Here is a 19326-nt window from a genome sequence, read left to right on the forward strand (position 1 = left end):
ACTGAGGAAATAAAAATGGGGTGGGGGCTAGATGGGTTGGGGGTGGGGGCACAGGAGGGCAAAGTTAGGGAGACCCAGGGGAGGGTGCAAGGGGCAAACGCAGGGCCTGATCCCAACTCACCTGCCACCTGCGCCGGGAGAGGAACAGCTTCAGGTGGTCTGTGCTAACCTCTGCACCTTGGGCCTGGGCCTGTGAACCCAGGGAGGAGGGCCCCTTAATACCTCCAGGGTGGCAGTGGACAGAGAGCAGTGCCCAATCTGTGCTCCATGGGGTCCTCTGTCCTGGGTCTGTCATGACAACTCTAAATTCCCCACTACCTTAGGCTGAGGCTCCGGGGGTGGGGGCATGGGGGGGGCGCCTTCTTATGTCCCACAGGAAGCTTCCGGCAGGACTCCAGGGGCTGGGCTCCCTGGGATCTGATGCAGGGGTGTCAGCACATTGGGTAGACTCCCAGCCTGTCTCCTAAGACCATAGCCCCAGAGCCATCGGTGGTCCAGAGCAGGCCACTGACTTCCCTCAGCTGCCACTCAGCGCTCTTTTGGAATTAGAGGGGGCTCTGACTTCAAGGACTGGAGCCATCGAAGCCTCATCCTTCAGCTGACTGAGCACCAGGCTCAGTGGATAGTCTGTGCAGTCCCTGAACAACTGAGGTCCCAGGGTGCCCGGGGTGTGCAGGCAGCACCCTGCCCACGAGGAGGTGCTCACACCCAGCCCAACAATCCCAGTGCCAGGGGGCCAGGGCAGGACTGCAGTGGGCGCACAGGACTCAGGAGCTCCAGGATTGGTTTGGAGAGTGGTAAGCAGGGGAAACCTAATGAGAATCCCCAGAATGAAGCCTGGGGCAGGGTTCCAGTCCAGACCGTGTCCTTTAGAGGCCACGACACCCCAACTCAATCACGGATTGGAGTCCCAGCTTCCTTCTCAACCAGATGGCCATGATAAGGGCCTCTGCAGTGTGATCGCAGAGTTTATAGGTCACAGGTGTGAGGGCCCACCCCTACCCCCCCCATGCTCAATCCCACCAAGCTGTGAATAAATTCTCCTCCACCCTATCCTTGTACCCCCTACTTTTTCGAGGCACTCACTTTGAACCATGGATGCTCCAGAGTCTCCTCTGCTGTTGGCCTCCTGGAGAACAGGAAGGATTAAAGGGGCTTACTCACTCATTCACCCCCTCACTCATTCATGCAGTCAGTTACTTATGTAGTCAGTCACTCACTCATTCATTCATTCATACAGTCTCTAACTCATTTATGTAGTCATTCATTTATTCATTCATTCATACAATAACTCATTCATTCATGCAGCCAGTCACTCATTCATTTATTCATTCATTCATGCAGTCACTCATTCATTCACGTACTCACTCACGCAGTCACTCAAGGCATATTTGTGCAACCGTGGCCGCTGAGGCACTGGGAGAAAGGATGGCTAAAGGGCAGAAGGAGGGGACTCACAGCTGGTCCTGCACCAGCACTTTGATGAGGAAGCCCCGGGCCTCCCTGCTGAGGCTCAGGAAGGTGATCTCCTCAAAGGCCACATTGTAGTTCCGGATGTTCACCAATGTCGTCCGATCATTTTCCCCAACAAAGGGGGAGATCCCAGTCAGACTGCAGGGGTGGAGAGGCTGCTGTGAGGGCCAGGCAGGGAGGCAGCACTTCTCCCAGACCTGAGCAACTAGGAGGCATGGTGTCTGCAGGCCAAGGGGATGTGCCCACCTAAACCTGAGGCACCCCAACTCTGGCCCAGGTCGCGACACTTGGACCTTATTGTTTCCCACCTACCCACCCCTGCGCCTGCACAGGCATCTTCCCAGCAGCCCCGTGTGCCCACACCAGGCCCGAGGGGGTAGCTGTTTCCGGGGGTATGGAGCACAGGCAGCTGATTGAACCGTGATGGCCCTCTTGCCCCTGGCCCTGCAGATGTTAGGATGGGCCTGTGGGGAGGTTGCTATGGGAAGGGGCCCCAACTGTAAGGTCCTTACCAGAGGAAGGCCATGACACCCACGGGCCTGCAGGGAAGGAGAGTGGCCGGGTAAGAGACGAGCCCCGCTCCTGCTGGGCAAGCCACTCTGCCCGCATTAGCCTGAGTGCAAGGAGTGCAGAGATGCCTCCTGCCCCCAAGTCCAGACAGGTCTGCAGGAGTCACGGGCCACAGCCAGGGAGTCCAGGGCCGGTGTGACCATGCCTTTCTCATTGGGGGATGCATAGCAGCTGCAGAAAGGAAGGCCACCCCCACCCAAAGCCCAGCCCCCAGGGGAGACAGGAGTCATGGGTATAGGTCATATGGGCAGGAGCCCTGAGAGCACTGCTACCACCACACTGTTGGTTAGAGCAGATTTTCTTTGCAGCCAGCAGGGCACACCACCCCCCACCCCTGCCCCCACAGAGGATGGAGGGCAGTCCCTTGGTCTGCCCCATCAGCCAGCACGCCAGCGTTACCAGATGTCAGTGACTCCGGACACAGGGGTCTGGTTGACAATCTCAGGCGCCACAAACTCGGGTGTGCCATACTGGCAGTACTGGGGCTCTCCCGGGGTCAGCTCCTGGGCGTTCCCGAAGTCACAGATTCGCACATGCTCTTCACCCTTCGCCCCGTCCCAGACCAGCAGGTTCTCAGGCTGCGGACACCAGCAGGAGGAGGAGCGAGGTGAGGAGGGGGCACCTGGCAGCCCGGCTCTCACAGGACGTGGCCACCACTGCCCCTACCTACACCTCACCTTGACATCCAGGTGAAGCACATGGTTCTGGTGCAGGTAACCTATTCCCTGAAGCACCTGCCGCATGTAAATCCGGATCTGTGGAGTCAGGAAGGAGCCAGTGTCCAGCGGGGTGGGGGGAGGTCGGGATGGGGGACATCAGGATATTTCGAGGGGGCTTTGTAAATGGAATGACAAGATGATGGGGCTGTATCCATGAACTTTTTAAAGTCCCTCCTTAGGTCTGATCACTCTCAGAGTGGTGACAAGAGGCCAGGCCAGGCTGAGGGATGGCTGGGGGCAGGAGCTGAAACACAGCCTTGAGGCTTCTGAAATCCAGGGCCACCGTGTACAGCTAGCTTCACAGGTTGGACACAGCGAAGGTCTAGGGTGGAACCACATGCACTGTCCTATGCAGAGCAGTGTGACTGAGAGGGCATGAATGGGAGGGGCATCCTTCTGGAAGAAACACCCAGGAAAGACTTACTTGGAGACAAGAAAACCACAGGGTCAGAGCTGGGTTTACAGACGCTGTGCAAGCCCTGAATGTGGGAGGCAGGTCTGTTCCCTAATGAGGTTCTCCACCCCATCACCCCTGGCTTCCTCCAGGGCACAGAGTGGTGTGTCCTCCCCTAGGACCCACCCAAGGTGGGGGAGAGCTGGTGCCCAGCCTGGTCCCTGCTTTCCTCTGTCCTCACCTCAGACTCACGCACGGTGGGCTTCCTGGCCATTCTCTCCAGCAACTCTTCTGTGCAGCTAGTCAGTCAGGATCAAGGAGAACAGAATCGCCGCACTGCCTGCCTGGTCTGTGCCCACACCCTGCACTGGGGTTCAGGTTCACCTTCCCGTAAACACCTCTGATACCAGCCAGAGACTCGCCTTCCCCCACTACCGGCTGTTGTCTAGGCACAGAGATGGGATGGTGCACAGGTGTGCGGCGCACACACACACACGGGTTCTTGGGCAGCTCGGATCTGAAGCAGGGAGCTCGCCTTCTCTCCTGCCCTCCCTGGGAAGGATCCCGAGGTCAGGTTCAAGGGGAATTCTGGACTATTTGAAAACTGCTCTGAAGGTCAACGGCATCATCGCTTTGCTGAGGGCTGGATCTGAGCAGAGCAGACCGGGAGGGTGGCGGGCACCACTCACTCGCACAGCTAGTGAGTGTACCAAGTTCACTGCCCAGCAGCTAGCTGCACCTCCGGGTGCCTGGGTTTGACCACAGCTCTGATGAGAGAATAAGACTGGTTCTGTGTATCAATGGCAACTCCCAAATAACATTTTGATGCTTCCTCTAAAACTCTGCCTTCAAGTTCATTCCGAATCATAGCGACCCTACCGGACAGGCTAAGAACTGCTCCTATGGGTTTCCAAGGTTGTAACTTCATAGGAGCCTCATCTTTCTCCCTAGGACCACCACGGTGATCACCAAAGAGCACCCCCGCCCCAAGAAACTTCTGAAAACAAACTTATTGTCTACTCATAGTGACTCTATAGGACAGAGTGGACCCGCCTCTGTGGGTTTCCGATGCTATAACTCTTGACAGGAGTAGAAAGCCTGGTCTCTCTCCCGCTGAGCGGCTGATGGTTTCCTTGCAGTTAGCAGCCCATCCTGTAACCACTCTGCCACCAGGCGATCCCAGGGCACTGCGTGCTCAGAGACTGCTGCATTTGGGGAGGGAGACACATGCCATCTACTAGCTGGGCGGGCTCAGGCAATTAAATCCCCAGCTGCCATTTACTCATCTGCAAAACGGGGACAAGATGAGCCCATGAGGGGCATGTACATGGGAGTCAGTCCCTGGTGGCTCAGAGGACTCAATGCACAACTGTGAATCAAAATGGGCGACAAGAGCACAGCAAGAGGCGCCCTGAAAGCCAGGCCAGGGGAGGGACCTGCTCTAGCTCTCAGTTGTGACAAGCCTGTGGGGGGACAGCCCCGCTCTGCACACCCACAGTCACCATGAGTCTGAAACAGAGGGCTAGCTGGCCATAGGTATGGGTTTTCGGTCCAAAGAAATACTACCTGCAAAACCCTCAGACCCACCACCAGTCACACAGTAGGTGCAGAGTAAGTTTGAGCCGAGAGGAAAGACAGAAAGAGGTTGTGGGTCTTCACCTACATCTCCAAACTTTGAAACCTGTCAGACATGTTGCCAGCCAGACACACATCCCTTCCCCCCTCCTTGCCTCCCTCCCAGTCCTCCTCCCTCTTGGGATACAGCTCGGTGACAATGACTAGCCCTCGGCGCCGTTCGAAGGCCTCGTGGAAATAGATGACAGAGTCGTGCTGCAGCCTGGCCAGCAGCCCGGCCTCCCGCCTCGCTGATGCCTTCGGCTTGGCCCGGCTGGGGATGAACTTGGCTGCAAACTCCAGGCCCGAGCTCCGCTCCACCACACGGCGCAGGTAGGAGAAGGCACCCCTGGGCGGCACAGGGAAGGGGCCAGGGTGGGCTTAGCCATCACCGCCCAACCAGCTCTCCACCCCACCCCACCTCAACCTTCACCCCAGTCCCCAGACACGGTCCCTGCCTGGCCCCACACCTGCCGATCTCCTGGTGGATGTCATAGAAGTCACTGAGCCTCCTTCCTCTGGGTTCCTCATCCTCCCCAGCCCCCTCGACTTCCATAGCTGTTGGGGCTTGGGGAGAGAGAGCTGAGGTTAGGTGGTGAGGGTGAGGGAGGGCCCCTATAGGGGCAGATGGTAGAGAGAGGGACTGTGGCCTGCATTTTGCAGACACCCCAGTGGTGGGTGCCCTCGAGCCTAGCTTACCTGATTGCACAGTCAGTTCGGCCTTGCAGGAGACCTGGCCCGCCAGGTTGTGTGCGGTACAGGTGTAGACGCCCCCGTCCTGAGCCGAAGCGCTGACCACCACCAGGGACCATTCATTCTCCTCGTCCACGAAGCTCACGTGACTGCTCTCCTGAAGCAGCGCCTCTCCCTGAGGAGCCAGGTGGGATGCGGGACTTCCAGCCTCAGTCCCTCAGGACCAGGAGCCTCCCTACCTCAGGTCCGTCTCTTCGCCACCCAGGGTCCCCCAGCATCTCCTCTGGCTGCTACAGGGCCCGAGCTCCTGCTCTGCAGCTATCTCCCCCATAGCCTCTACTCCCAACCCTTGTTTCTTAGCTCCTCCCACCCTCCTCTGCTGCTCCCCTTCCCCCGAGCTCCTCCCCTCCTACCCCACAGGATGCCTCATCCCCTCCAGGGCAAAGCCATCACCCAGACCTTGTACCACATGACGTCTGGCAGGGGTTTCCCCTCGACCACCACGGTGAAGCGCGCGGTCTCCCCAGTGGCCACCTCCACGTCCTCCATGATGGATTCAAAACGCGGGGCCTCTGGAACACGTGGGACAGGGTGCATGGGAGGGCCTGTCTCATGGCCCTGCCTGAACCCCACTCTGCCAGCACCCCGCCACTGGAGCTCCCCAGCGCGGCCCGAGACCCCTGCTCCCCGCCTGGGCCCCGGGGTGTTGCACCCTTAAGTCAGAATGTGACGTTCTCCACATCTCAGAACGGAGAGGCAGAGTGCTTGCTCCTGCTTGCTGTGACAGCCAGCGTTCGTTTGTCTGCTTTAAAATTAGGCGATTTTCATGCATGAAAGACATCGGGATTGACTGCAGCTCCTGAGAAATCGGGCGGCCCTCCTGCGCCCGCGCCCAAGTCCGCCTGCTTCACCGCACGGATCCTGGCGCGGGGCGGGGGCGGCTCGACACCGCCCCCTGTGGGCTCTCGCCCTTCCCTGCAGTCCGCGCCCAGCGGCTGCGTGCCTGCCCACCCACCTAGGACCCCTGCTTCGTCTTGCAGTTTCTCTCTTGAATCGTACTTCAGTGTTCAGAGGGCCTTCTCCCATCTGGGAGCCAGCCAGATGAACACACAGGCGACCCCCAAGAGTTAACCCCAACACCCAGCCTGTCCCTAGCATGGCTATAATTTCATTTTTTTTGCACTGAGAGCGTGGTCACACTGTGTGCTGGTTTGGCAGCTTCTAATTCTCATCGTGGGGCTTGTACACATTCAAATAGGTGTTGTGAAGGCGCTCCTGACTTCTAGGAACCTTACCCCCCCCCCCCAGAAGAGGAGGAGAGGGATGGTGGAAAGGAGGCACTGCCCACCGGAGGAACCAGCTTACTTTTACAGCGAGGTGGAGGGCATCCTTTGGGTCACAGAGACGCTACAGTAGGGGTGTGGGGGTGTAGGGTGTGTGTGAAGAAAAGGGGCCCGGCCTGGGTGGTGGGTGGATGGGGCAGAGAGAGAGGGGGTACCAGCTGTAGGCCTGCCTGGTAGAGAGGGATGCTCCCTGTCACTGCTCAGGAGAGATGGACTGCAGGGCTCCCCCAGACTCAAGGGCTCCTCCTGCATCTGGGGAAACTATGCAGACCTGCAGATGGTGTTGCTAAGGGGGCAGGGGGCACCAGAGCAGGGCACGATACCAAACCTCACAGAGCACTGAGTTGAGGGAAAAGCAGAAAGACGGACTGGGACCCATGTGTTTGTCCTCCCAGCAGGGCCAGTAGATGTCCCATTGGGGCCCCAGACTCCCCACCTCCACCCCACACACACACCAGTGCCACTTCTCGTCCTCCCAGAGACCACCCTCCACTCTAGGAGGGGTGCTGGGTAGCGTGCCCACCCACATACAGCTGGTTCAGGACCCGGGCCTCTGTCTGCTTTGTGGTGGTGGAGGTGGAGATGGAGGTGGTGGTGGTGTGTGTGGGGGGGAGGGGGGCAGTCTATGAGGACCAAAGCAGGAAGCTCCTTGCCAGTGCAGACAGTTTAAAAGGAAACCGAGACCACCAGCAAGCAGCCCTTTATCCACGGTCAGACTGCCTGAGCTAACGAAAATGTCACTTTCTTTGCGTTTGGTCGGCATTCTAGCAGGTAACCCTGTTTAGCTGCAGCTGATCTGAATTTCGTATCGGCAGTTACATATGTCTGGGTTAATTAACACCCTGCAAAACAAAACGATTACTCCCGAATGCATACTATAGTTCAGGAGACGGCATCTTCAGCATTACAGAGGGAAAATGACTAAAGGCCAGGAGTCCGGTTGAACGGGCTTTGGAGAAAGGGCAGCACGGGGTCCTCAGAGCTGGGAGTCTGGGGCTGCGAGGCCCTCCTGGGGCTTCTGCCCCTTTGGGGAATCTGTTTGGTCTCCCTCTGCTGCTTATATCTTAGTTAACTCAGGAGCCAAGAGCACGCACTGGCTAAGTCAGGCAGCTGGACTTAGACCCCAGCTCCTCTACTTACTAGCCTGTGTGGCCTTGAGCCAGACACTCAGTTTCCTCCTCTGTAAAATGGGAATAAAAACAGACTCCAACTCAAAGGGTAGATGTACATATCCAATATTGTGGAATATAAGGCCAAATAAGTTTGGGCCCCTATTCAGTGGATAGACAGGGCTGGGGAGCAGAGGGAGGACCTGGGATGGGTTCCCCAGTTATATGTGTCCCCTGGGGGATGCCAGGAGGGGGCAGGGCCCTCAAAGGGAGGAACAGGGAGAAGGCCCACCTCACTCACCTGCCAGCTCCAGGGTGACAGAGCAGGCCTGCGTGCCGTGGCGGTTGCGAGCCGTGCAGGTGAGGGGTCCCAAGTCCCGGCGGCTCACCCGGCAGATCCGAAGGCAGTATTGATTGTCATCTGGTTGGCTTGGCTCGTACACACCTGCCCGGGCCTCCAGCAGGGCCCCACGACGGCTGCGGGCCAGGTGAGAGGGAGGTTACCTGGGGCCGGCCTCAGGGAGCTCGGCCCCCTTGGGAAAGCAGGGTACGCAGGGCAGGGCCCACCTCCTCCAGACGACCTGGGCCTCCACATGGTTGAAGGTGACCGTGACACTGGTAGGCTGCCCTTCTACCACGTATACGATGTCCGGCTTGTCCAGCACTGCAGGGGCCTCCTCCAGGGGTGGGCCTGGGAGGAGGACAGCACAGGCTCTTGCTGGCCTGGGTTTGGCTCCTGGGCTCCCAACTACGGACACTGAGGCTCTGAGAGGGTTGGGACTTGGTCTAGGCCACACAGTCAGAAAGCAGCAGAGCTGGGACTAGAACCCATAGCCTCGGCTTTGTCCGACTCAGGCAGTGTTGCAGAAGTGACAAGGAAATCTCTTGGTAGGTCCAGGTTCCATCCAGCTGCTCTGTCCCCATCATAGCTGGCACACCCAAACCCACCTGGGCCAGCACCTGCGTGGGCCCCAGGGTCTCCTCCCCAGGACCCAGATCCCAGCACCAGAACCCCTGGGCTCACCATGCTCCCGTAGCTGCACGGGCTCGGAGGGGGGCGAGGGCTTGCTGCTGCTCTTGCCGCTGGTGCTGAGGACCCGGAAGATGTGCTGGGTGCCCTTCCGCAACCCCGTGGCCGCCCAACCAGGCTCCCGTAGGCCCGTGGCCAGCGCTGTCCACTGGTCGGAGCCCAGCACCTGGTGCTGTACCGTGTATGTCAGAGAGTCCGGGTCTGCCGAGGGGAGGCAGGCGGCAGCTAGAGGCTACCAGGGCTGGAGGGCACCAATTCCGCTGGCCTGGGGCTTGGGCTCAGCTGTATGTTCAGACCTGCCTCAGTTTCCCCTGCTGCTGCTTGTTGTCGACGCTTTGCTAACTACAAACCCAGCCAAGGGCAAGGCCCATGGAATATGCATTGGGGGTTCAGTTTCCAGCACAGAGACTCGCTACCTTAGGTGGGAAGCTAAGACATGGGCAGGAAGCGGGGGGTGGGGGGGCACCCCTAGGACCAGGACCTAAGCAGCCCATCCCTCAGAACAGGAGCATGCCTCCTCACCCACAGGGAGAGAAGAAGGGACCAGCTGATCTATCCACTCGGTCCCAGTCCACAGCTTCCAGGGCCTTGTCCCTGCTCCCCTTGGTGCCTGCTATCTGAGCCTGCCCCATCAACACCCCTCCCACCTCCCAGCCCTGGGAAGCCCGACCCACCGATGGCCATGTCCAGACTTCTGGGGGGGTTCCACTGGAGCTTGATCATGCGCCCGGTCACAGCCACCACCTGTGGGGCCCCGTCTGGAGGACCTGGAACCACATCTGGAAACCACAGGGTGGATGTCCACCGGCTGCTTCAGATACCAAGGTGATGCAGGCCCACCCAGCCTCCAGGGCCCAGGGCCCAGCCACAGGCCCAGGGTGAGGCCGACTGGCTCCAAAGAGACCATACTGCTCACCTTCTTGTCCAGAGGGCAAAGGAGAGGGTCAGGGCCTGTCCACACCCAGCTCCTGGGGCTACCCCACCCCTTGGCCGGGCAGGGCAGTTGGGGTCTAATAGACACAGCTGGCCGGGTGGGGTGGCTGGCTCACCTGTTACATAGAGGTGAGCGTAGCAGGCAGCTTTTCCCAGTTTGTTGGCAATGACGCTCTTGTAGACGCCGGCATGCTGGGGCCCCACAGTGGGGAACACCAAGCGGTGCACGTCCCTGTCTGAAGGGGGGTGCGACAGGGACACTGGGCCTGAGCTGGATGGGCACTATGGGAGGGAGTCCACCCCAGGCCTAGCCTCTTCCTGCCACCCAGTGCAGAGGGTTGAGGGGGAAAGGTGGGGCCCGCCACCAGAAGTGTGCTCAGGGTATAGCAGACCCTGGCACTGCAGGACCAGCTTCTCCCCTACACCTGCAGCCTTGGTCCCCTGGGGCGCCACTTTCACCGTCCCTCCAGCAGCTCTTCACGCCCACCAACTTACCATCTCCCCTCGCACCCCCCACCAGCCCACCCTCTGCAGGTGTCTAACAAGGTCGCAACCTTTACCTCCAAGTTCTGATGAAGTCTCCTCCCTCAGTCCCCTCTCCTCCGTGCCCACTGTCACCACACAACCCCACCTCCAGCCCGAGCCCTAGGACAGTGGGCTGCCAGGGTGGCCTGTCTGCACGCTGTCTGCCCGTCAGACAGTTTTGCACTAACAGGGCAGCCTCATAAGACACTCTCTCCAGCCCCCGGCCCTGCAAACATCCCTTTGACATGAAGATGACAAGCCGGGGGCTCACACACTTTGGACACTTTGAGGGAGAACAGCTTGCTAAAAAAGGAGAGTGTGTTTGGCAAAGACTCGGCTCCGTGAAAATAGGTTGGAGCAGAGGGGTCCGCACTGAGGTGGCCCGACACCACAGCCCTGCAAACTGTGAGAAGACGGCATGGGTCAGGGCCACGGTCCATTCTCTCTCTCTCTCTCTCTCTCTCTCTCTCTCTCTCTCTCACACACACACACACACACACACACACACACACACACACACACACACACACACACACACAGTCACCGGGAGCTGACACCGAACAACTCCAGCATGGCCCCCCAAGCCCTCTGCTCCACCTTCCTTCCAGCCTCATCTCCTACAGCTCACACCCCAGCCCAGGTTTCAATCCCGACAAATCATTGAATCCCCAGACAAGCCAGGGGAGCCGCACCTCCAGATCTTTGCCCACATCAACCCCTCCCTTCTGGAACAATCTCTTCTTACTTAGGGTCTCCTTCTCCTTTGAGACTTAGTACATGCCAATGATGGGGAGGGGTCCCCTCTCCACTCCCTCCCTAGGACCTTCGGTCCTGGTGTCCAAGCCTCCACCATACACCAAGCCCAATTGGGATGGGCCGTCTCCTGACTGAACTTGCACAAGTCAGAGTTTCTGGGCTGGTCTGCAGGCTCCTTCAAGCCCGGGCTGGCATGGTTCTCATCCACTGGCCCCACCAGGGCCAGCAACCTATTGCCTTGCATGCAGACGGTGCCAAATACTTGTTCTAAATTGTATTAGATTAAGAGTTACTTGCTCATAAACTCTTGCTCTCTTCCTGACTATGCCAGGTCTGGGCATGCATTTTTCACCCCTAGTTCTCCCAACCACCCCGTGCAAAAGGATCCTGTTGATCAATGAGCTCAGAGATAGTAATTGACTTGCCCTAGGTCACAGAGCTAATAGATGACATTGCTATGGTTTCTACTTGGTTCTATCTGGTCCGAAGCTCTTCACGCACACCGTGCTCCCAAGTGATGACAGGACAGGGGTGGCAAGGGAAGGGGGCCTGCATCGTCTTCTTCCACCTCCTTGTCAGAGTTGTCCCCAAACACCCCTCCCACCCCTCTGCTGCTATCTCCCCATGGTACAGCCAGCCACTCCTTCACTGATCTCAGCAGACACTATTTATAAGGAAGAGAGGCCAAGGGCCACCACTGACCCCAGATAGGGCAAGGCACAGAGACGCCAGCTCTGATGTGCCAGAGGCACCCGGCCAGGGCCTCTGAGCAGCTCAGGAGACAGAGAGCCTGGAGTTGGGGGAGGACAGACATGGGGGATGCTGAGGGGAAGGACAGACATAGTGGGGAGCCCTAAGGGGAAGGACATACATGGTGGCAGCCCTGAGGGGAAGGACAGACATGGAGGAGCTGAAGGGAAGGACAGCCAGGAGGGGGCTACAGGGAAGGTACAGGCTCACAATGGCACTGGCACTGGGTGGAGAGAGGAGGGCATGGAGGCTGTGAGGGTACCTGGGCTAGCATGCAGCTGCCAGACTCAGACCCCAGTCTTTGCCCCCCTTTACGCCTGATTTCCTCATTTTTAAATGGGGGTGATAGCACCTGCCGTGCAACGTGGGTTAGCTCATCCTGCAGCCCTCGGGCACATAGTAAAGGTGAGACTTGGCCACCGTGTGGACACTGCTGTCTCCCACTCTGGCACGGCTAGAGCCCAGACGCTCCCATGGGCAAGTACCCCAGGCTGAGAGTACAAGTCCCAACCTTGTTCCTCTGGTCCCTGCCTGGCTCCTTCCACATTTGCCGTCCACAAACACTCCCAGACACAACCTTCTCCAGCACTGCGTTGGAAGATGGGCCCCACCAGGGGTAGGGCAGGGGCTGGGGGCTGGGAGGTGGAGAGGGTACTCGGCGAGCGCACCAAGGCAGTGATGACGGCTCCGGACGGGCAGAGTGCTGTCATACAGCCAGCAGGTCTCCATGAGTGGGAGCCGGCTCAGGACCTGCCAGGAACAGCCTGGACCCAGCCAGACATGGCCTGCACTAGGGGTTTCCACACTGTATCTCCCAAGGAGATTGGCGGTAGCAATGACCCCAAGGATTCCAGTCACGGGGGCCTGACCATGGCCCAGCTCGGGCTCAGAGCCAGGCACTTCTCCAAGTGCCTGAAGGGCCCGTAACAACCCTACGACAGATGGAAGTGCTGAGGCAGGCCCGGAGAGGTTCTGCCCACTGCCCTAGGTCCCGCTGCTGGTCTGGGGCACACCATACCACCTGTCCACTAAGGCGGTGGCTGGCCCCTGCTCTGCCTCTCTCTCTGTAGTTGGGAGCTGGAAGAGCTGGAAGAGGGAGGCAGTGCCCTCAGGAACCCCCCCTGCCCTGCATGAGCGGGAGGCCCTGCCACACGTACACTGCATCATGCGCCGATCCTCGCTGCTCTGAATGCGGTGGCCGTTGTGGAACCAGCTGATGGTGGGGTACGGTAGGCCAGTCACCTGGCACTCCAGCAGGGCCTCCTTGGCCAGCCCCACTTCCAGATCCTGCAGCGGCCGCAGGAAGTCAGGCATGGACAGCCGCTCCAGCTCACCCTGCTCGGGCTCCTCAGGGATGGACGGCATCTTCTCCAGCTTCGAGCTGCAAGAGCCACGTGCTGTGCCGAGCCCAAGGCACGCCTCCCACCCCAGCCCACCCCACCGCAAGGGCAGCCCCAGCAGCCCCCAGGGGGTCCGAGCAGGTACCTGGGGCCCGAGGAGGCTGTCCGAGGCTCCTCCACGTACAGCTGGGCCGAGCAGTGGGCCTGGCCGTGCGTGTTGGTGGCGCTGACTGCATAGAGCCCCTCGTCCTCGCTGCCCACGTGGGCGATGTGTAGTGAGTGCAGGCCCCCGTCCTGCCGCAGACGCAGGTTCTCACTCTCCTCTACAGGCCGACCTGGGTGGCAGGGACAGAGTGGGATGAGAGGTAGGCACAGCACGGCGTCCCAGCCTTGGGTCCTTGGGATCCCCAAGCTCTACGGGGGAAGGGGGTGTCATACCAAAGTGAGTCCAGGAAACCGAGGGGGGTGGGGTGCCACTGATCTTGCAGTCAAAGCGGGCCGAGCGGCCCTCCAGCACCTCCAGGTCCTCCAGCAGCCGTGTGAATAGGGGCGCCAGCGAGGGTTGCACCGTCAGCCGGGCACTGCATGTCAGCTCATCTGGGGGACAGAGGGGGGACGCACTGGCGCAAGGCAGGCTAGGGCACCCTAACCCCTCCCATAGCAGGTCTGAGAGCCGGAGCCTTTGCAGTAGGGCAGCAGCCACAGAGCCAGATTGGCCCTTCTCAGCCAGAGTGGGCAGCAGGCCGCCACAGTGGGCAGGGGAGATGGACGGAGCCCCAGGCCTGGCCCTCCTCCTCCCCGCACTCCACCTCCGCTGGCCCTCCTCCTCCCCCTACCCCACTTCCTCTGGTCCACCCAGGAAAAAGCCCAGTCCCGATCTGAGATAGGCTTCTAGAAGCCGAGTCCGCTGTCTCCCCACACCCCCTCCAAGTCCCCCCGGCCTCCCAGAGAGTGGCTGGGCTGTGCCCTCAGCCCTCCAGCCCGCCTCCCACCTAGAGCACAGGCCCTTTGCCGGACTCCGTGACCCTGTCAAATCTCCCGTGCGAGACGCCACAGCCTGGAGACAGGCGCCGTTATCTCTGCTCTCCGCGAGGACGAGCGCGAGGTCAGAGACGCCATCCATAATGATAATGGCTGGCGTCCGTGAGGCGTCCCCTCGGCAGGTGCTGTGTGTGCGCTGTATGCTGGTTAACTCATTAATCCTGCCCAGCGCCCGGCAAGGTGAGCGAGCGTAATAAGCCGGCGGAGACAAATGGTCTAAAGCTCTCAGACCAAGTGACTGGTCCGAAGTCACATGGCTAGAACGCCAGTCCAACTTGGTTTCCCACACCCCCATGGGCACGTCCCCGAAAGTAAGGACAGCGTCTGGGGCCAGGCATGACTCCCAGCGCTTCCCATGCCACTGCTGCTCGTTGCCACGGAGTCGATTTCTACCCTCGAAACCTGGAGGGTGGGGCAGAACTGTTCCCTCTGGCTCTCAAAGCCGGGACCTCTAGGAAGCAGATTGCCAGGCCTGTCTTCCGAGGGACCGCCTGCTGAGTGGGTTAGAACTGCCAACCTTTCGGCTCATAGTTGAACCAGCAACCATGTGTGCCACCCAGAGGCTCCATGCATTCCACGTATTAACTCATCCTATCGGCAGACTGCGCGGGTCCCTCCCCCCTGCACCTGCTCTGGGAGATGGGGCAGGCTGTCACACAGGCTCGGGGGCGGCCCTGCGGCAGCCTGGGTAAGCGAGTACCTTTGGCTGTGCTGAGTTTGCAGGTGTAGACGCCGCTGTCATCTTCGTGCACCGAGGTCAGCAGCAGCTTGCATTTCCGGCCGTCGAAATGCATCTTGCATTTGAGCAGTGCGGGCTGCAGCAGGCGGCCGCGGCACAGCCAGTCCACCTCCACGTCGGCAGGGCCCACCACCAGGCACTCAAACAGTGCCATCTCCCCGGCCCCCACGTCCACGTCCTGCAGGGGGGCCAGCACGGCCAGGGACCGGCTTTCGGGGTGTGCTGGGAGGAGAAGGGTCACGGTGGCACACACAGAGCAGAGACACACAGGGCAGGGGAGACACACACACAGGCACACACAGAGAGACAGACAGAGAGAGAGATGCATTTTGTTCCCCTGGAGACAGGGAACACCTGCCCATCCAGCCAGGGCAGCAAGGGGCCCCCAGGCCTGGCTTCGAGCTGGCCACCCACCCTGGGTCAGGGCAGCAAACTCTTGGGAGGCGAAAGTGACTTGAGCGAGGGGAACCCTAAGGGGCCGATGGCGGCAGAGATGGCGGCGGCGGCGGGGGGAAACACACATACACCGGTTGGGTATAAACTGGACTTTATTTGAGCTAAGAAACAGGGGTTTTCAAATAGCCCCATGCCCACTCCAGCAGCCTCCCTTCCCCCAATCCCCCTGCACCAAGGCTGGCCACCCTCTCACGCCCAGCAGGGCCTGACAGTGGCCATGGGAAGCCTAGAGGATGATGGGCCAGGGCTGGACTGGGCTTCCTCCGCAGCCCAGAGCCTGGGGCGTCTGGCTTTTGATATTTTGTACAATAGAAAGGTTTGTGCCCTGTGAAGCCTATACTTGGAATGATCCCTGGGAGCCCTTCCCCCCTGGGCCCCTCCATCCTGTGGACCCCCTGCCCTGCCCTGCCCTGGGTCTCACATTGCCTCCGAGGCATCCTTCCCTGACTATCACAGACACACAGACAGACAGATAGACAGACGGACAGTGGCCTGTAGCAGCAGTAGCACATGCACTCGCTCAGTGCTCCCCTGGGGGGAGGGACTGGGGGGTGTCTTGATACCCCTTGTGGCTGCCCCTTCCCAGCACAAAGTCCATCTGGGGGCCTCCTGGCCTGCCCAGCCCAATGTCCACTTGGGGAAGGTTGGTCCATGGGGGCCCATGGGGCATCCCAGGGGCCTGATGGGAAGGTGGGGTGTGGGAGGCTGGGGCGGGAGTCCGGGCCGGCGGGCCGGCTGGGTCTGTGGGCAGGAGGCAGTGAAACACAGCGAGGTCCGAGGTGCCTGAGACAGGGGCTGGCTCGGAGGGTAGCGGGGGGGAGCTCAGGCGGCCCCCTGAACTCACTCGCCTGTGTACAGACAAAAACCTCAGTCAGCAAGCGGCAGGTTAGTGCAGCGCACGCACACACGCACGCTCACACGCACTCACAGGCACGCAGACCTGCCTAGGGCCCCTACACCAGAGCTGCCTTAGACTGCCAGATGCCACTATCATGTCCATGCCACCCCCACTTCCAGAATAGCCCCCGGGTGGGGGCGCCAGCCAGAGACTGGGTCTCCGGGTTCCGAGCACCCGAAGCGTGGAGTACTGGGACTGTGCAGACAGAAGCCCTGAGACACGTGCTAACACGCAGAAGGCAGGCGGAGGCAGGCCTGCCAGGACGAGGGGGCCAGCTGGGGCCCAAGAACCGAGACACCATGAAGGTGGTCACATGGGGGCAGAAGCCTGGGGCTTGGGGTAGGGGCCTGGTGGATCCTGGGAAGATCTCAGAGCCGATGCCAGCCAGGCTTAAGGGGCCTCATAGGAGCCAGGGTGGACAACGCTGCGTGCAGAGCTGGGGAAGGGGTCTGAGCCATGCCCGGGACAGAGTGCGGTGGGAGGCAAAGTGAGCGAGGGGGATGCCATCCCCTGGCAGAAGGTGCTACTGCCCTGGAGGAGCCTGCTAGGTCCCAACCTCCACCATCAGAGAGGGCCCCACCCTTATGCCACTGGGTCTGGGGCCCAGCACTCTCCACACTCCATGGCCATCTTCACCCTGCCACCCATGGGGCCCCTGAGATGCACGAGGCCCAGGTCACCCCCAAAGTTCCTCCGAACGGGTCCAGTCACTAGACTCTCACTGCTTCCCCTCAAACCACAATGGCTCTGCACAGTAATGGGGAGGGCAGGAGGGGTGCAGTGAGGAGGGGCTTGTGGGGGCACAAGGTGACAAGGCTGAAAGGGGGGAGGGCAGCAGCCGCAAGCAGGGTCTCTGGCTGATGTCTGGTCAGGCATGATGGCCCAGGGAAGGACTGCAGTACTGGCCACAGAACACTAAGTGCTGGTGGCCCAAGGCCAGTCACTGCCCCTCTCTGGGCTTCAGGGGAGGCAGCTGGACTTGGGGACCTCTCCGACAGGGAGGTCCCTGTCTGAGACAGGCCTTTCAGGCCAGCCTTCTCCAAGGCTCTGTGAGCCTGGGTAGTCAGAACCCACAGTCAGGGAGAGGCTGCACTGAGGGGACGGACAAGGACTCACCTCGGACCTCCAGGCGGGCCTCGCACTGCCGGGCTCCGTACTCATTGACTGCTTTGCAGGTGTAGAAGCCGGCATCGCCACGCTCCGCCGCCAAGATCCGCAGCCGGCACAGCCCACCCTCTGCCTCCTCTGCGAAGCGCCGCTGGTCTGGGCGCACGGGCTGGCGGTTCCTCAGCCTGTGGGGAGGTGGTGGGCCATGAAGCTCAGTGTAGGGGGTGGGGTGCCCAGGACCCTCCTTCTAGCCTGACCCTGACAGCCACACCCTTGGCTACAAGGCTACCCAGTTCTGCCATCCCTCCTGTCTAGAAACTTCCAGACCATCCGTGCCCACCTGCGCTTCTCCCTTATGTGCCACCTCACGTAGAGAAATGTCCCCGGGCTTTGCTGATTTACCATGGACAGATGGCATGCCTACTTGCCCCCAAAGGTTATGACATAACTTACAGTGTTCAAAAGAATTTTAAAAAGAAGCGTATTGACCAGTCGACAAAAAACTTAGGCTGAACCCACAAAAAGGGAGTAAGCTCTGTGCCAGGTGCCCCAGGTCCTAGGAGGAGGATGGACGGGGTGCCAGGTTTCACTCTGGGCTCCTGGTGGCTCAGGGACAATGTGCGGCTGTGCCTGTGCCCAATCCTGGGCTGGGCACAGCAGCCGCACTCACCCCGTCCATCCTGCGGTGGGGACGGGGCAGGTCTTCTTCTCCGGGTGGGAGAAGACTCCTGGAAATCCATCCCAGGTGGGCAGAGCTGTGCTGCTTGGCCTCAGACCCCCTCCCAGAGGAGGATGTATGGGACGTGCCCTGAACGCCAGGGTAGGGGCAGGTGTGCTGGCCCACAGGCTCTGTGCACCTGTCTGGTCCCCACAGCCAGACCAGCCTCGGCCCACTCCCTTCCCTCATGCGCTCCCACCCAAAGCCAGGCCTCAGGTGGCTTTGCCTGTTTGGAGTAAAAGGGGTGGGGGTGTCTGCTGGGTAGGGCAAGGTTGGCACTCACCAGGAGACTACCGGCTTGGGCTCCCCCTGAACACGGATGCTCATGGTGACATCCTGGCCTTCTCTTACTGACTGGTCCATGAGTGAGACCTGAGGGGAGACCCCAAAGTGTCAGGGAGCTAGCAGGGCACCCCTCAGGTTCTGAAGACTAGTGCGCTGGGCCGGCAGCCCCCCGGGCCCAGATTGACTGAGGTGAGGTTGAGGTGAGGAGGGATCATGGGAAGACCCCTGAGCAGTACAGAGCCTGGGTCCCAAGAAAAACGGGTACATAGAGGCTCGGGGGTCCCAGAGAGCTGACCTTGAAGGTGGGGGGTGCCTTGGAACCAGTGTCGGAGGAGCGGTGGTTCTGGCTGGGACTGGGCTTCATGGTGGGAGTGGGGGGCCAGCTCTCCCCGGGCTCCGGGAACTCCTCTGGGGGACTCAGGTACTCCTCGTCAGAGGTGATGGGGCTGCTGAAAGGGGACGTGGACCCACCTGGAGGAGAGATGGTGGCTCTGAGAGAGGCTTGGGGGGCACTGGGCACGCTAGGTCAGTGGGCCCTGGCGCCCCACACAGAGCCCAGTGCAGTGCGGTCTCCACCTGCAGGGGCGCCCTCCCCCTCACTTGCTGTGTAACCTGGGTCCTTGCACTTCCTCTCCCAGCACTGGCCCTGCTGGTGTCCATGGGTGGGGACAGTGCAGGGACAGCCATAGACAGCAGTAGGGCCACTCTTCGGCCTGATGGAAGTGCCGCTGGAGCAGGAACTAACATGCTTGGAGAGGAGGGGCCTTCAAGGGTCAGCTGCAGGCTCCTAAGGCCAGGGGCTCAGGTCTGGGGCCCCGGAATCTTGGTGTCAG

The 19326-nt window shown here is 60.4% G+C and overlaps 1 protein-coding gene across 6 annotated transcripts in view; it reads right to left on the bottom strand.

The window, feature by feature from the left end:
• Positions 1-19326, bottom strand: part of SPEG (striated muscle enriched protein kinase) — a 51723-nt gene that overhangs the window by 12150 nt on the left and 20247 nt on the right. For 5 of the 6 annotated variants that reach the window (XM_075530030.1, XM_075530029.1, XM_075530028.1 and 2 more), the window contains 23 exons: positions 18789-18964; positions 18492-18580; positions 17500-17675; positions 14991-15251; positions 13688-13846; positions 13395-13584; positions 13067-13290; positions 9995-10114; positions 9620-9724; positions 8940-9146; positions 8483-8606; positions 8217-8392; positions 5923-6035; positions 5470-5638; positions 5241-5337; positions 4919-5119; positions 3398-3455; positions 2721-2798; positions 2443-2621; positions 1986-2012; positions 1459-1611; positions 1087-1129; positions 122-190 (listed from right to left, as the gene is read on the bottom strand). In XM_075530030.1, the coding sequence (XP_075386145.1) occupies positions 122-190; positions 1087-1129; positions 1459-1611; positions 1986-2012; positions 2443-2621; positions 2721-2798; positions 3398-3455; positions 4919-5119; positions 5241-5337; positions 5470-5638; positions 5923-6035; positions 8217-8392; positions 8483-8606; positions 8940-9146; positions 9620-9724; positions 9995-10114; positions 13067-13290; positions 13395-13584; positions 13688-13846; positions 14991-15251; positions 17500-17675; positions 18492-18580; positions 18789-18964 (3194 nt within the window). Of the gene's footprint in view, positions 1-121; positions 191-1086; positions 1130-1458; positions 1612-1985; positions 2013-2442; positions 2622-2720; positions 2799-3397; positions 3456-4918; positions 5120-5240; positions 5338-5469; positions 5639-5922; positions 6036-8216; positions 8393-8482; positions 8607-8939; positions 9147-9619; positions 9725-9994; positions 10115-13066; positions 13291-13394; positions 13585-13687; positions 13847-14990; positions 15252-15570; positions 16334-17499; positions 17676-18491; positions 18581-18788; positions 18965-19326 lie in introns of those variants that run through there. The other variant, XM_075530033.1, reaches the window with a different exon arrangement.

The sequence above is a fragment of the Tenrec ecaudatus genome, chromosome 13 (genome assembly GCF_050624435.1).
Source record: "Tenrec ecaudatus isolate mTenEca1 chromosome 13, mTenEca1.hap1, whole genome shotgun sequence".
Classification (NCBI taxonomy): Eukaryota; Metazoa; Chordata; class Mammalia; order Afrosoricida; family Tenrecidae; genus Tenrec; species Tenrec ecaudatus.